Genomic DNA, 17,568 nt, shown 5'->3' with positions numbered 1-17,568 from the left:
CGTCAATCTAAAGCGGACACGACCGCGAGACCCCGATTGCGCGGCGGGGCGCGAGGAGACGGGACTTGGCATTGCTATCTTTCCCCCCCCTCCGCTCCCTTCCCTCTCCTTCCCCGCCTCCTCCCCCCGCAAACCGTTTAGTTTTAAGGACTTTTCCCTCTGACTGAACAAAGTTCTTATGGAAGGCGACAAGAGCATGCGGGCCGGCACAAAGTGATTTCCCGCTTTACTGTCACTTTAAAGTGATATGCTACTTGTCGCGCAGTCAATTCCCCGCGCTACCTGTGACAGATAGAAATTGGCCGGGCTGAGGCCTCTGCAAAATGGGTTTTCCAGTTGATGTGAGCGAGAGCGCCGGAGCAAGTGCCTCGGAGAGGGAATCAGAATCAGGCGGGAGGTTTAGATTGCTTCAAACGGCGGCGGCGGAGGCGGCCCGGCGGCTCGCCGCAGGTTCACACCGTCGGAGTGTGTAGCGATGCTATCGGCGGCTCCGAGGCGACGTTACAAACCTGGGAAGATAAGTTCGTTATCTCCGCAGCCGTCCGAGATAACCTCTCACGTCCTGCGGGCCGACAAACTGTGTGTCTGGAGTTTGACCCCGATAGAGACGGCAGAGCTCGTACTCTCTGGCATGATGGGGTTGTGTGTTTTTACTCCTTATGTATGTTATGGGCGCGGGGATGAAGAAGAAGAAGAAGAAGAAGAAGAAGAAGGAGAAGAAGAAGAAGAAGAAGAAGAAGAAGAAGAAGAAGAAGAAGAAGAAGAAGAAGAAGGTGCTTTGTGTAGAGAAGGAGGAGGAGGAAGAGAAGGAAGAAGTAGTTTAAAGTGCTTTTTGTTGTGTAGTGCCGTAGTCAACCAAAGAAAACAAAGAGGTACTGAGGAACAAGGACACACACAGCACACACACAGCACACACACAGCACACACACAGCAGTCATCCAAAGCAGCTCCAGAAGGAGCGAAGATATCTAGGCTGAATAATTATTCTTTATTGTTGAATTAAAGCAGCGAAAACAAGTAACCCTCCATAAGTCAAGAGCTCTCTCTCTCTCTCTCTCTCTCTCTCTCTCTCTCTCTCTCTCTCTCTCTCTCTCATGTCCCTGCACCGCCCCCGGAAATAATGGATTAACAAGCGCTTTTTCTTCTTCTTTACTTAAATAACGCCAGCAATTTTAAGGGCATATTCACCCAGCGAAAGCAGAAGGTGTCGGGGCCATGGAGTGTTTCGGGAGGTCTCGTTCAGGGCAGCAGAAACACACTGTGAACATAACACTGTGACATGTCGCTCTTTAATTCCTATACTGAGCTTAATTTGCACTTTTCTTGCTCTGATTTTGGTCGTGACCGAAGCCCAGAGGGAAGTATTTGGCTTTTTTAAGCTGCTAAATTCACCACTGTGTCTATATTACACTCCATTACACTATATGTTTCACTGAAAACATTCAATTTGTGCGCCGGAAACAGATTAAAAGCTCCGCGAGAGCTGCAGATTCAGGCGATGAGTCTCTTTTTGGGCCCGATCGCGATGAACTGCGACACCCGTCACATTGTTTTTCACATTATCGGTTACAGCCGTTATAAAGAATACACGATTTAACACGATCAGACACGTCTGAAGTAATAACCGCCCGATGACTGCCGGTCTGCTGACAGTGAAATGAGAAATTAATCTCCGTGAAGATGGTCAGCTGGAAAGCAATCATCGGTAACTAAGACGCATGAAGCAATTGGCGCGCTGTCTCTTTAAGAGCCCGCTCAGCACTATTTCAGCTATCCGTCGTCGCATTTATTGCAGATTTCTCCATGAAGAGCCGCTATATTAATTAAGTAAGTACGACGCGAGAAAGGCAAACGGTGTGTGATGTTTGGTTTTAATGTTTCTCCCCCCAAACAACAAAAAAAAAAATGCTTGTCAGTGCCTGAGGCTTCTCTCCACCACAGAGTTTTACATTTACAACAGTTTCCTTTGTTATTAAACCACCACCGTGGTGGAATTACATTCTTCTGCTTGTTTATGTGCTCGCGTCAGAGTATTTTAGCATGATGATTAGCTTCAAGCTCTCTCCCTCTCCCTCCCTCCCCCTCCCTCCTCTGGGTTGATATGGCAAGAAGAGAAAATTTCAAGCCCAGAAAAAAAAACACATTCTCCTTTTTTCTCCCGTTTCCTCCTGCTCCCTCTCATCCCTTTCCCCTGTCAGAGATGCTTGGCATTATCTGCTGGAACAGTTCTTCAAGACACCCCCCCTCCTCCTCCACCTCCTCCACCTCCTCCTTCTCCTCCTTTCTCATTGCCCTACACAGACAAGAAAGCAATTAAAAGGGTATATCCGCTAGATTGTCTGTTTATACCATCTCGGAGAAGGTTGCCGGGGCGGTTATGATAATAGCGCGTTGCTGGATCATTACCCAGAAGCCTCGCTTTTGCTCGTCTCCCCTCGCGAGCTGCCACACATGACGGGGGCCAGAGAGCACCGAGGCCTCTTTGTCTTTTTCTGGACCGCAGCTATTGTTTTTGCAAGTTATAAATCTTTGCGCTGTCTTTCTCCTTTTGTTACTCTCTCTCTCTCTCTCTCTCTCTCTCTCTCTCTCTCTCTCTCTCTCTCTCTCTCTCTCTCTGCCCTTCTTTGCTCAGTGTTACTGCCAAGTTTTGACAAAATGCCTCAGTTGCGGCCGCTCAAGGGAGAACTATTATTCATTCATCGCGAACCGCTGAGAGCAATGTATGGACGCGCTGTTGCTCCGCGTGCCTGTAAATGAACAGGACTTCATTACAAGGAGTCCGAAAGCGAAGCATTAAGTACACATTATGCAAATGAGTGGGCGCGGTCGCTGCTTTGGTGAATCCAGTTTGTTACAGCGTTTCACACTGCAGGAGTTCATCACTTGTTTGTTGTCTCTGGTTGTGATCTGAAGTGTGCTGCATTGGTGTGTAAACAGTGACTTATGACGAAGATACGATAATAATTCATCTACATTGAGTCTGGATTATTGTCCGGATCATTATTTTTGAAGCACGGACGACTTCTGCAGCATGCAAAAAAAATCCTGTGGAAAGGAGCAAAATGAAAGAATTTCAGTGTAGATGTAGAAATTGTGATACGGCTCAGAAGATGCGGCGGCTCGATTCCCCAGTCCACGTTTCAAAGTGTCTCTTTTTCTTTCTTGGGTATGGAGGTCACAGTGGCGTTAGAATTGTGAACATCATCTGGAAAATGTGCACATGCAACGTCAATTGTCTGAAAAAACATCTGCAAATGTAGAATTGATGCATAATACCAATCGAAATTTTAAAAAAATGAATCGTAAACATAAATCTATGCACAAAAACAAGATGCACTGTGTCGAGTGTCTGTGGCGAAATGCTAATTCACAACACTTGTTCACAGGTAAAATATAAAAATTTGAAAAATGCATCCACAAATACATACACATACACAAATATACATAAAATCTATACATCTATTCGTGAGCTGATGGCAGGTGAAAGTGTATGACAGCGTGCACAGGCTGGGTGAACGTTAACACACTTCATAAAGTGGTCGTTCTGTCGAATGCAAGACCATCAACCGCTCACATGTGCTATTGTTTCTATGGCTACGTCCTCAAATTGTCGCCGTAACTACGGGAGTTCGGTCGCCTCGTCCGCCGCCGTGTTCATGCCAAAGGGAGAGCGGGAACGAGGCGAGCGCGCGGCCGCGCTTCGTGCGCGAACGCCGTCGTCATTAGAAGCCGGCAGTTGCATCCGGACGCGGCTCGCCGCGTCCACTTCACGGCACTTAAATGCAAACCGGCACACGGCGAGGTGTTGAGAACAGTGTGAAGATGTATGCTATTTATATTTGTACTGTGTTCAAAATAATGGCACGAAAAGCCCTGAAAGCACATGTTCTCAAGCAGTTCCTTCCCACAGGAACACCGTGTCTCTCTGCCAAAGTGACGACTGTTTAGTTGGTTCGCTTCAGGATTAAAATCTGAGTCAAACAACACTGTTTTTTTTTTTAATCACCGTTGGTGAAATCTGATCAAAGCACTTCCTCGCAGGACGGATGAAGCAGATTGACTTCAATCACTTTCGTGTTAAACTTTTGATCTCGCCCCCGGATGTCAAATTTATGGATAAATAGTTTGATTTTTTTTTTAATGAAAGTTACCAAACGGTAACTTGTAAAAATCCAAAGTAGAACATGTAATAATTCAGATACACCATCAATCTTTGGCGTGTGTGAATCAGTTCATCAGTCGCGGTAGCTTATTGTGCGTTATTACCATACAAAGTTGTTTTTTATTCATGCATAATGTGTTTCTCAGGGCTTCATGTGAAAGTTAAAAAGTACAAGATTTGGAAAATGGAAAACATGTAAACATAATCAACAGAAAAAACATCCAGTGTTGGATTCATCGTTAGGGATTTGTTGAACATAAGTCTCGCAGTTTAAGGCTGGATTACAAAGCGTCGGATAGCGTTTTTTTGTTTTGAATTTAAATTAATTTGCAGAACCTGAAATCATAACAGTTTCGTCGAGACATGTGAAGCAGATCTAGACCGTGCTTTATAACTTAGAAACCCGACACTTTATCATAGAGTAAACTCAAAAAAAAGAGAAATAAAGAGGGTTTAATTGTGTAGAACTAGACTCCCGGTCGTCGGCCATCTTCCTCAACCGGTCGGGGAAGAAAGAGAGAGAATAACAATAGCACAACATCTATAACAACAATTGAAAAAAAACACTTATAAATAATAATAATAGTGGCGGATACGATCACACCATCACACCAGAGCCCTCATTGGAAACAGTTGGCGTTTCATCTCAAAGCGAGTGTTCTTGAACGCATCGTCTCAGCGATATCTCCCATGTCACATCGCATTTCACGTCCGTCATACTTCGTTTAGTCCCCATGGTTCCCGGTGATTTCCTCCAACACGTTCGTTGTTGATTTGCCCGTGCGGCACGGAGAGTGAAAACTCCATGTGACGGCTGCGAGGAGAGTGGTAAATATCCCGGTGTGACACGCTACGGGCTCGTGAGACTTCTAATATGTGAAGAAGAGCCGTTGACCTTTCGGCGTCCCGCTGCGGCGGCGGCGGCGTTGTGGATCTGCTATTCAATATCATGGCGTCAAACCACAGAGGACCTTTCTGGCCTTCTCCATCGACATGACACCTGTCAGTCATGCATTTCATATATATATATATATATATATATATATATATATATATGCGAGCATTGACCGGCGTTCCTCGCAACCCCACTTCATAAAAAAAAGGGATGTGCTTTCAAAGATTAGCCCTCGAGAGGGGGGGGGGGGGAGGGGGATTGCTAATTAAAGTTGGCGAAGGGTATGAAAAGCCAATTCTCAACCCGGGGAAAATTATGATGAGGCAACCTGAAGCCCGAAGCTCTGAATCCCACCGTAATTATTGACAGATCTTCCGTTGAAAGTGTGGCCTCGTGAGATGGGAGGAAGGAAAAGGCGGCGCAGCTCCCAGGCTCATCTCTGTGTGACTTTCGGGGGGCTTTGCTAAAGCTCTATTGGATTCCAGTGGAAATCTGTGTTGTTGAGATGTAGTGCAGGTCCCCGTAGCTCTACTTTGTACATTATCAGTAGCTCCCCCCCCCCCACCTCCCAAAAAAAAACACATAAATAGTGTGCTGGGGCCAACAGATTCAAATAAGCCTATTTCATTTCAGACAGAATTTATGATGCCGCATTTCATTTCAGAGCCTAAGAAGCGGCAGCTAGGTTTGGAGCATTTCAACACTTAACACCCCCCCGCCCCCCATCTCTCTCTCTCTGCACTCATTCAGTGCTACTGCATCATCAAACTGATTCACCCCTTTCTGCCCGTAATGCACCAAAGCGGGACGCGGTGATGGATCGCGTATGAGAAGCGAATGCGCAGAGGGGAGAAAATGTGACATCCTGTAACAACACCAGCAAGTTTTGCGTGTCGAGGGGAAGGTAGATGGCGACGGGTGCGAAAGGGTCTCCACTCCCCAGTCTAGTAATTGTGGCGTAATGAGTATAATTTGCAGCGGTAAGAGGCCCGTTGCTTACATTATGAATAACACGTCGCTCCCCTGTACTCGACGGCCACGGATTTGCATCGGGCATGAACGCAGATGCGGAGATATCCTCATGAAACACATCACGCGATGCACAAAAGGATACAGTAGCATGTCAGTGTTGCGGGTGTGTTGTCCACCCCACCTACATGCGCCGACTAGCAACTGGCAGTATGGGGGAGTGTTGAGAGGCGGAGGAGGAGGAGAAGGAGCTAAGAGGTGCAGAATAAGAGGATGGGAGACGGAGAGTGAAGGGCAAAGCCAGAGAGACGAGAGAAGGTACAAAACAGCAGAAAGAGACGGAAGAAGGATGAGGGTGGGAAAAGAAAAAAGTGGAAGATATGACAGAGGGAGGAAGCGCAGTACATCTCCTGAGATTTAATAGCAGCACCCCGGCCTTCCCATAGATCCTCCTGCCTACGCCTGGATGAGGCACCATCTGTCACCAGCTCATTACATCCAACCACTTCTCCCTCACACTCCAACCCTGCTTAAAAAGACACAACACAGACAGACTAAGGCAAGAGGAAACTACGGGAGGAGTTGTCGCTTTGACTTTTTGAAATAAGGACGGATGGGCTATGGGAGAAATCTGCACGTACGGTCTTAACTCGGATCAGCGGCTAGACGCCGTTTTTTTTTTCCGGCGATGCACGTGACGCCTTTGCCCTCCTATACTTTGCCCACGCGACGAGGTTTAAAGTCTTCCACTTCACAGCGTGCCCGAGCACAACATCTACTTAAATATGCTTCAGAAACTTTGAAAAAACTCGACACACACACACACACATATACACATATACAACTGCCATGGCACTCGTAAAAGCCTCGGGGCTGCAATCCCACCTGTGCCAAGCAAATTTGAATCAAGCAAATTCCTGAGTTGTTTGTAACCATTTCTGATGAATAATTTCCCCCCGCTAGGTCTGCTGGCCAAGTCTCAAAACAATCATTCCTGCCCTGATTAATGGCTCGCTCTAAGCACTGATGCATGCCAACCAAGATGGAAGGGCTTCGCGATGGGAGAATTATATGAGGATTTGTGGTCGTCCGGGGGCTTTGAAGCAGAGAAGATAAATCAACGGAGCCGCAAAAGGTTACTCCCGAGTCTCTTCTGATGCTATTACATCACTAGGGATCTCCACCGCAGGGATGGAGATCCAGGGCTTCCCTTTAGGGACGGTGGGAAGACTCTCAACGTTCCAAAAAGTGATCGTAGGGACTGATAGGCGGGGGCGTGAAGAAGTGAAACAGCTGTTCAATGTAATGTGGACCGCAGGTATAGACAGGAGAGAGACAGACAAAGAGACACCAGACCACCAGCAACCCCCATTCAACCAAAAAAAGTCTGCAATAGATAAATAAGTACATCAAACGTTAAATTATGGAAAGATACAGTAGATCAGGATTGCATTTTAGAACAAAACGTTGTCACTGGGCCTCTTGTATGTCTCATACCTTTTCATAACCTTCACTTTTAAAATCACAATTGATGAAAGAAAGTGTTTATCACACTCAAAATATCACCTTTACCAAATCCTCTCTTCAAAAGCTTCATTAAACCTGCAGAAGAAAACACACAAGCTTCAAACACTTTGCACCTGCCTTTTAAAATCATGATAATTAATGTGAACTGTGCGGCAATCGTGTCAACAGTAATTTGCAAAGACCTGACAACGATTTTACCTTCTTTTTTTTATTGTCAATTAACACAACGCAGATGGAGACATAAACCTGCACAAATGCATGCGATGCATTCACCTTGGAAGTATGATGTTTGTGTTTCCTGGGATTCCACATCAGATCGCTTACTTCCCAACACTCTTGAGTCGATCGTGTTGAAGTGTTGATGGGCGGCGGGACAAATTTAGCTTTTGCCTCTGTCAAATATAGAAAAGGTGAAGAGGTGAATTCTTCGGCATTGCACCGGTTATTTCAACAAAAGCTTTGTTCTCCTAAGCCCGGTCCAAGGGGATAAACTTAGACCCGACCGGAAATACATTCAACCTGCAGCGCAGAGAATATCTGGGGCAAGAAAGTGCTTTGAGGCCTATAAAGGAATGACCTGACTTTGATTTAGTATGCAGCTTTAGCTTTGCTCCTACCCGTTAGCTAAGACGTTTCCTCTCCTCTATTCTTGGTGTTCAATCTGGGACATCTTTTTCTTTCTCTTGCTGTCTGTCTGTCGGTGTGATTGTCTTATCCCCCTACTTCTATCTGTTGTCCGTAGACAAAAAACGTACTGGTTCTTGCCCCTGAGGGTGGGGGAAAAAATCGATACAGCATAGTATCGCGATATTTCGCGTGGCGATAATTTATCGATACACCGAAGCCAAGTATCGATCTTTTATTTAATCAATTCTAAACGTTTTGGTCCTGAAATAATAAAATCAAATTATTTTTGGTTGACAAATGTTCCTTTGGGGACAATTTGCGGTTGAAAACGTATCGCAGTATCGTGATAATATCGTATCGGGACTTAAGTATCGTGACAATATCGTATCGAGGGACCTCTGGTGATTCCCACCCCTTCTGGGTTGTAGTGAGGCAGATTTTGATCAAACAGTCTGTGTGCCCGTCTCGCCCTTTCGTCTTTATCGATCGCTAAAACATGCCGTTTGACTCGTGCGGAGGAGAATATTTCACAATCTCTCTGTTTGGCAGTGCAACACGCACTGAAAAAAATCCACACGCGTGCACACAGGTTGCACCAGTAATTATGAGGATAAAAAGCTAGAAGAGGTGAGGCGAGGGCAAGGACGTGGAGGCAGAAGGTTGAAGGTGGCGGAGGGCAGAGCGCGACAGAAGCACAACGAGGAGGAAACAGGAGGGGGAAGTGTTTTGTTGTGGGGTGAGAGGTGTCAAAGAGGCAAAAAAAAAGGGAGAGAAAAGAGGAGGTGAGATGAGGAGAATGGGGTATTGATGGGGATAGCGGGTGGTGGAGCTGTTCTGTCAGTCTTGGCACATCGTTCCTCTCATTACAGTTTCACTCCCTGGCTTTAGCCTGCTCTTTGGTCCTCCCCCACGGCTAGCCCCGGAGCAGGGATTCATTCAGCCCAGCCCTCCTGTCAACACAAGCCCAGCTCAGCAGCTCTGGCCCAAGCATCTGTCAGCCCACACAGTCTCCTGTCAGCCATAGCCCATTGGCCAGTCCATATTGGCACAGCACAGCGGGGTGGAAAAAGACTATAATATAGCGCGGCAGAGCATCCATCAACGGAGCTCATGGTAGCGCGACGCGGGACGGCAACCCGGGCATCCATCTCCGAGGGGCTAGTGGCGCGATAAACTAAGCCACTTTGTGAAGCCATTTCTTTTTAAAATGCATTTAACAAGGGCTTTGTATTTTAATGAGTCAGCAAATATGTGCTTGCATTTACAAGCTTTTTTTTAATTTTTTAATGTCAATGTATTCTGCAGAGGATTATGGGCTCGTAGAGGATTGCGAACATTGAGATGCCGTTGTGATTTCATTGCCAAATATACAAATGAATAAAGTCATGCTGGCTAAATAACACAGCTGAGATACTGCATCATTGTGAGGGCTGCAGCCAGTTAATGGGATGGATTTTCATTACAAATCGTTCGACCGTGGCGCGCTATTCCAATCAAATCGAGTTCCCTGAAAAGCGACTTGTTGAATGGGCCTCGGGTTTTTCGGGCCAGCTGGGGACAGACAAGCTCTTATTTTTTTTTTCATCCCGGTCCGGCAGAGTTTGGACGGCGTTCCCGAGAACCGCCCCACCCCCCCGCGGCCCTGCCGAGACACACCTTGACAGCTACCCCGCTGGCAGACAGCGAACGCTGCAGGCAGACGACGGCTCTGACAAGAGATGGGAAGTTCTCTGCTTTCCCGGGCAGTCTCTCATTAGCGAGAACAGGAAATGGCTACTACTGAGCATGCTAAGTCTGCGCACCACAGGTTGCCAGGACTCTCCGGAGGCCTCGACGGGTTTTGGCGGTAGGGGGGGAAGACAGACCGAGCGGAGGGCGAGAGGTGGCGATGGAACCCCGATCTGAAGTGCAAATCAATGACGAGTTCCTTTGATTTCTTTTCCATGCCTTCCACTTTTACCCAAGAGTGTCGATGCTGAGATGAGTGGGGGAGGTCGGGGGGGAGAAGCTTGCAACCGGGAATAGAAGCAGACGAGGGGGTGAGAAAAGACAGGTAGTGAGAAGTGGTGGAGTGCTGAGGTAGAGGTGCGAAGAGATGAGACGGAAAGAGATAAAAGGAGGAAGAGGAAGAGGGTGGCAGTGATTGAAGTCATGAGTGCGGTGGCATGTACGGCACCATGTGTTGTGCATTCATTCATCCGTTTCTTTGACCCATATGGCGCAGCATATGGTGACCGCCAACTGAAGAGGAGGTAATACAATTAGGAACATTTGGATGATTAATAGTCCCAGTCACCTGTATTTATCCGAGAGCTCACGAGATGCGTCGGAGGAGCCACGCTCGCAGTGTGAGCGCAAAGGCGCAATTACAACAGCTTGTCTCACTTACACAGAAGGGGATAATTGGGTGCATCCCGCGCTACGCTATGCGAGTGCTTCTTGTGTTTCGCTATGTTCCCCTCCCTTTCTTCCTAGCCTGGAAACTGATGTTTGCCCAGAGATCTCGAGAGCTGCCACTGGGACAGCTGGAAATCATAAGAAGGCTGTTTTTTGATATTTTTTTTGGCAGAGGATAAACTGTAGGAGAACCCCGTCGGGATTTCATGGCCGGGAAGTTCACATCAAAAACCACATTTCAATCCCACAATACCACTAAATGTCATAGCACACTACACAATAGCATTGCTTTGAAAGGCAGCATCGTGTTGTCAACGGTCCTTTGGTAGTTTTGGAAATATTGGAATAGAGTGGCTCCGTCCACCACTTTGGCCCTGATGAAACATCCTCGGCACCTATCGGATTATCTCGACATCGACAATAATAGATGGATTGGTGCAATTCTGTACCGACTTGCCCAGAGGATGAATCCTCATGACGTTAGAGATCCCCTGACCCTGGGGTTGAGGCTGTGGTTTCGAATGGATTTCTCATAAAATTTGGTTTATCTTCTTCCCGTTCCAGCACCTTCATCAGATTGAAACGTTTCCAAAGCTTTGGTTTAAGAACAAATACCTGACCTTATTTATCGGCCTGAGCTTTAACACACGTTAGCGTGTTAGCACGCCAACGTGCTAACACGCTAACGTAACATAGTGAACGTGATTAACTTTTCTACTTCACTTTGGGGACATTGGGGTCGTTATTGTGAGGAGGGTGGCAAACAAATGGTGAAACAAATACGTCTGTAAATCAGAGGATAATTTGTTTTTGAGGTAAATCAACACGCCAACAACAAACACTAAAATGCCCTTCATTTAAATGAATTTGTCCTTTAAAGTTGTGTTGTTGAATTGAGTTATTTTCCTCGGCTAAATGACAACAAACACCCGATATATCTGGTTCTGCCAGCTTCATGCTAGCTGTATACGGCTGTAATAACGGATATGTTGTCTATAATTCTCTTTTATATAGGAGGTAAATATGTATAATAGTCAGCATATTTATGATGGGTCATTTTGGTAAAGGCATTATATACATCACAATAGAGATTACATAATTGCGTGCCACTGTTGAAAGGCACTTTGTCAAACACTTTACTGGCGTCTTTTGATAATACAATAGTCTATTTGTGTTAACAATGCTGTGTGAGGGACATTCCCGTAGTGTGTGTGATTGGTTTTAAGCTTTTGTTGACATCTAAAGCCTTTCAATTCTTAATGATCTGAGCTCGGTGACATTTGAAAGCAGACTCCTGTTGTCTGACAAAATGTGAAGGAGCTTCACCTGGAGGCAAGAATTCTGGCAAAAACATAAAAAGGCACATTTCCCTCCTCCTGCTTCATAATGATACTGTATATATGCATGTGAAATTCCACATAATCCTGCTTCTGTGTGCACAGTTTCCTTTTATATTCTAACGATTATTGAATCATCTTTTAATACAGGAGAGGCAGCGAATTCAATTAAAGTACACTATCATTTAATGACCAGCTGTTGACAATGTTGTTTATATAATCCCCGCAGCTGTTTCTATGGACATTATTACCATATTTCCTTTTCAAAAGGTTTGCTTTATTTTCCTGCGCTGGATTATATTACAAACGGCTGCTACTTTCAATTACCCACTTTCCACACGAGTTAAATTTTTATCTCAAATCTGCTGAAGGAGTTTAGAATATTTGCATATTAATTGCATGAATAATCTCATCACAATTGAGCGAGTGAGAGTTCAGCAGCCTCTGAACTGTGTGCAGCGATCAAAAAGCTGCGTTGGCCCTCGACACAGCAGAAAGCAACAGCTAGCCGACGTCTCAGTCTCCTTGCTGGACAATATTCCAATAGTCTCAATAGTCTAAATTGCAAATGGTAATAAAAGTGTCAGCGACTGTGCGGTGGCAATATGAGCCCAAAGATATTTGTATGTTTACCTCAAACATCAGGACTTCTCTTTATTAGTCGAAAGTTCAAAAATACTCTGTCTAGACCCTGAGAGGCACCTATTTGTTGTCATTAATTATTAATATAAGAATGTGTCACCGAGATGAGTAACAGCAAGAAACAGGGTTCATTTCTACGAGAAGTTGACGAGCTTTTTAGGCTAAGAATATTATGAATTAAAAAGTCACAGCTCTTAAAAATAGAAAAACATTGAATACCCGGTCATTAGTTAGCATCAAGTTATCTTGTTATTGGGGTCCGAGCGACTGACGTTTGGACTGTTTGGACTGCTTTTTGGGGACTTATCATACTCCAAAAGTCACCAAATTTGGAACGGTTGTCAAACCCGGTGAAAATAGTCTCCTGATAAAGGTGTAAAAAAGTATAAAAAAAGGCTCTCTAGCGCCCCCTAGAAGTTAGACCGGCGACTCCCATCGCCCAGATTGTCCGATTGACTTGAAAAAATTCACACATGTCCAGCTCCACCTGCTCTGCAAAAAAGCCTCTCAGACCCATAAAGTCCGCCTACCAAAATCTTCCGCCATTTTGAATTTGGCGGAAAACACGTTTTCTCACTTTTCTCCTCGAACGCTTGGTCCGATTCACACCAAACTTGCTGTGCGTCATGAACGGACTTGTATCATCAAGACTGCATTGAAAGCTTTTTGATATCTCATTGCGTTGCGGGGAGACAGACCAATTAACCTCTAAGGGGCGTGTCTTTATATACCTTGCTCTTATTGCTATTTAGTAACGGTGTTAATATTATTCATTTTACAATTAATACTTGCTATTCTATTGTTTATTCATGTTTTTATTGGGGTTTTTTTTTGTCGCTATCCTTTGTTTTGAATTTTTAATTAAACTGGCTCAATAATATATTTTATCTAGACCAAAAAAAAGCCAAATGTGCCATAAAAATACCTTTTTCGAATAAAATAACTACACAACCCTCCTAAGCAGTTCAACATTTGACAATATTATAGGCTTCATTCTTTAAACTATTACATGATTTAATTCCACGGGTGTCTTGTTGGTTGAACATGTGTGTTGCAAGTGTGTAGTTTAAATCCTGCTTCTGGTGACAGCGTGCCGTTTACCGTAAATTAGCCTTCATGTTGTCTACGTTCCCGCTTTAGTCGTTACACATCCTCCCGTTAACTTCAGGGTAGGAGACGAGTACGGCTGGAGAGGAAGCGAGCTCAGTGACAACGAACAAGAAGCAGCCATCCGGTCGAGCGGGGGCAGGTTATTGCTTCACTGCAAACACTTCAGACCTCTTCAACGTGTCGAAGACACGTCTCTGGCATTGTGGCCGGGATTCTCATCCGATCCGCCGTCCCACATCCGAGCATAACCAATTTGAACACACGTGTAAACAAAATTGTGTTTTCAGTCCACATATAAGAACTTGAACAAGAAAAAAAAAATACATCTGGGTTTGTCCTGTGTATCTTTGCCTTGATGTTTTGGTGTTTTTTACCCATTTCCTTTTGAATTCTGTGCCTTTTGAAAGCAGAAAAGTCCTGACCGGAATATAAAGTAAAGCTTTGTGAGCTCCCTCGAATAAACTTCATGGTTGATTTGCAGCGGTAAAAGCTCAATATTCATACAATTATCCATATGGATTTTCATTATGTGATTTGGATGTTTTTATTCTGTAGTTTATACAGCTCTCCGTCGTTGTATAATGTGTGTCTTTTTTTAGTTTGGATGTTCTCGACCATCAAGTCACTGGAAAGCATTCATTAGAAGCCTGGGAAATATTTGAAAAGAAAACGGGATAAACTTGTTCACGTCAGTGCGAGGACAAAATAAGTTTGATGTCAAAGCGAGTGCATAAATACAGCGAGTTATCTGGACTGCGCACAAAGGGAAGGAGCATCAACAGGGATTCAAGCTGTGAATACAAGCCTTCAACAAAGCTGACATCCAGCTCCCGCCCAGTGGGAGCTGGATGTCAGAGTTGGATAACAGGCCGGGGTGATTGCACCACCACTTTTGTGCATCACCCCCGGGTCACCTGCCAAAGACAGCCTCACTCGACTGCCTCGCTAATCTACTCTCTTGTAGCCCCAACACTCTCCAAAAAAGCGGGCGGCGCACAGCCGAGGCTCGGGGAGTCGCCGGGATTTGCATGCGAGGCGCATCCCGCTGTCGGCTCGCATTACGGCTGATATCCAGTCTCATTGATTCCGACGTCTCCTCACATTTACATTTATTCATTAGGCAGACGCTCGGTTTGCCGCCCTCCCCGCCGCGCGAGATGTCTTAGCTCGAGCCTACTCGACGTAATGTTCTGACAGAACGCAACAAGGAGTAAACGAGAGGATACTGGTGTCCTTTCTCATCCCCGCCAATGGCTTCACTGATAAAAAAGGTAGATGTATTTATCAGAGCAGGAGGAAGAGAGGCAGATTCAAAGCCAATGAGTGTGGAAACGGGGTTGAACCGACGATGGGGATATAGAAATCGACGCTCCTAAACTTTAGACCTTTAGAAAGTGTGAGTGCCCAGTTGTCCTGGACTGCCGGTCAGCAGTATCACACACATCACTGCTAGACTGTGGAGCAGGATGCAGCTTGTGCCCGTTGTTTTAAGAAATGATTACCCTTATACTTAAAAAGCCTCTTGAGTGTCTTACAGCCCAGACTTCTCTGTGGAATCCCATAAATGCCGTAATTTGTTTTCTTTCCTATCTCCAAAACCCCACATTTCAATTTCTTTCGAATAATATTGCGCCTTGTGACATGAAAGGACGATGCACGCTCTTTCTTTTCAAGCCTACTCGCTCCGGTTCCCCCCATCCCGTCCTTATGAGAACCTCAACTCAACGCACTCTTTCTTGCTGCACCCGCAGGTGTTACGTGGACGACAAAGTGTCCAAGGTGGCCTGGCTCAATCGATCCAACATCATCTTTGCCGGCCAGGACAAATGGTCCCTGGACCCCAGAGTCGACCTGGTCACTAAAGGACAGCTGGAGTACAGCCTGCGCATACAGAAGGTAATACTGCTTTATTTTTATTTAATTAATCATTAACTGGGTTTGGATGACAGTTGAGAGGAGAGGGAACTGTTTTGTTTCAAGGATCAGAAATCATGAAACATGACTTAATGAACTGCTTTGACTTTTTGAAGACCCTGGAGTTGTGTTATTCTAAAATATTCATCCATTCATTTATTTATGCAGCAGGTTGTCAGAGGGAGTATATTTTTTAAGGTTTTGATGTAACACTGTCTCCGTGCTTTCACAACACATGATGAGATATCATAAATAATAAAGGGGTGTTTTTACATCAAACAAATCTGCTCGCATAACTTAATCGTTAAAAGATTAGTCTAACATCTTGGGAGATATGGGAGGAAGCGCGGTTAGCTTAGCTTAGCTTAAAAACTAGAAACGGGGAGAAACACCTCGAATGGTTCTGTACATAGCTAAAACGTTACGCATATTTAAATGTGAAAATATAAGGGATATATTCATTTTCTATAGGCAAGAAAAATAATAATAGTATGGTTGAATTATTCATAGTATTTGGGTCACACCAAAAATACCTTATATAACAACCTGGAGTACAATAAACCAAGCATTTCAAATTAAATTTGAAAAAGATTTTCTTTGTATTATTTTCCCAATAATTGGTTATCACAATATCTATTTTGCGATGAGCTGAGCGGTCTAAATGTTGCATTCCCGTGACTTGAAATCATTAAAATGTACGTATTTATTTTCCTGGATTCATCATAATTCAAATTCACTCCATCTGTAAACAAAGTAACACAAAGGAAGAGATGCTGCTCTCCAGTAATGTTGTGATAAGACGCATTTAAGTAACCACATTCTCCTTCCCTGTGTGTAGGTGGACGTGTACGACGAGGGCTCGTACACTTGTTCCATACAGACGAAGCAGCAGCCCAAGACCTCACAGGTCTACCTCATTGTTCAAGGTAAGTGGCGCCTAACAAGCACGCCAGAAGGTTTACGCCGACTTACCCATCAGCCAGCGGACGAGACTCCAACATGGAAATGAACACACATCGCTAAACAGAGACCACAACACATTTTTGAATTACACTCGTAATGACTCAGGAGTCACGATTGTCCAGCAGCACACAAGCAGCATGCATCAGCGTCACCACCGCTCTGTTATTTAATACTGAGATGTGTCCCTCTAAGGTTTCTGCGAGGGAAAATATATGAATATGTTCTGTGAGGAGAGGGGGGGGGGAGCTTCATGTCACAAACGCCCGCCTACAGCAGCAGCATTTCTTGTTCCAGTTCAAATGAATATTAAGTGCACTTGACTAGCCTTCAGCGGTAGTTTTCCATTTCAAAGAATAGGAAGTTATTTCTCCTGAATGGAGACAGCGGGGAAAGTTGAGAGCGAGAGAGAGAGAGAGAGAGAGAGAGGGAAATAGAGAAAGAGAGAGAGAGAGAGAGAATGTGCTGCAGGATTCGATCCGACGCCTTGAGGGTGGATCTTTGTTTTCTTTCTCCACGAAATGTTTGCAAAAAGTTATCTTTGGTTTTAAGGTTGTAGCTCCTGAGATGGAGGATTTAGGCTGACAAAAAGGTGCACGCGTAGAGGTCATCTTCTGTTTTCTATCGTTCCCTGTGACAAAATAGTGAACCCATTTATAAAAGGTGCATTTGAACCGTTTTCATCGTCAGCCATTTTGTGGCGAAAATTGCAAAAGGTTTGTATTCCCCATACTAAATACTGATAATCTCCTCAACCACAAGGTCTATTTGAATAATTTAAAAAGGTAAAATGTACAAAAAAACCCTCTGTGAGACAAGTTAAGAAGTTCATATATGTGTTACTAGTATATTGGTTTATGATAGTACACAGAAAAGGAAAAGAAAATATATTTTAAAAAAAGGTAGTCCTTGTTGTATTTGCTCATGTAAATTATGCGTATAAATGCATTTTTAAAATAATACAATTGGACCATGTGTTAACAGTATCTCTGCAAAGTTTGGCTTTGATTAAGTGAATTTAAGAATTA

At 44.6% G+C, this 17,568-nt stretch overlaps 1 protein-coding gene across 3 annotated transcripts in view; it reads left to right on the top strand.

Annotated features, from left to right (window-relative positions):
• lsamp (limbic system associated membrane protein) overlaps positions 1-17,568 on the top strand; it is a 533,915-nt gene that overhangs the window by 465,737 nt on the left and 50,610 nt on the right. For all 3 annotated transcript variants that reach the window (XM_068584595.1, XM_068584594.1, XM_068584593.1), the window contains 2 exons: positions 15,418-15,562; positions 16,419-16,506. In XM_068584595.1, coding sequence (XP_068440696.1) covers positions 15,418-15,562; positions 16,419-16,506 — 233 coding nt within the window. The remainder of the gene's footprint in view (positions 1-15,417; positions 15,563-16,418; positions 16,507-17,568) is intronic.

This window comes from Clinocottus analis, unplaced genomic scaffold (genome assembly GCF_023055335.1).
Source record: "Clinocottus analis isolate CAN_PGR_092001 unplaced genomic scaffold, fCliAna1.0.p SCAF_2, whole genome shotgun sequence".
NCBI classification, from domain to species: domain Eukaryota; kingdom Metazoa; phylum Chordata; class Actinopteri; order Perciformes; family Cottidae; genus Clinocottus; species Clinocottus analis.
This window is presented reverse-complemented; position numbering and strand designations above follow the sequence as displayed.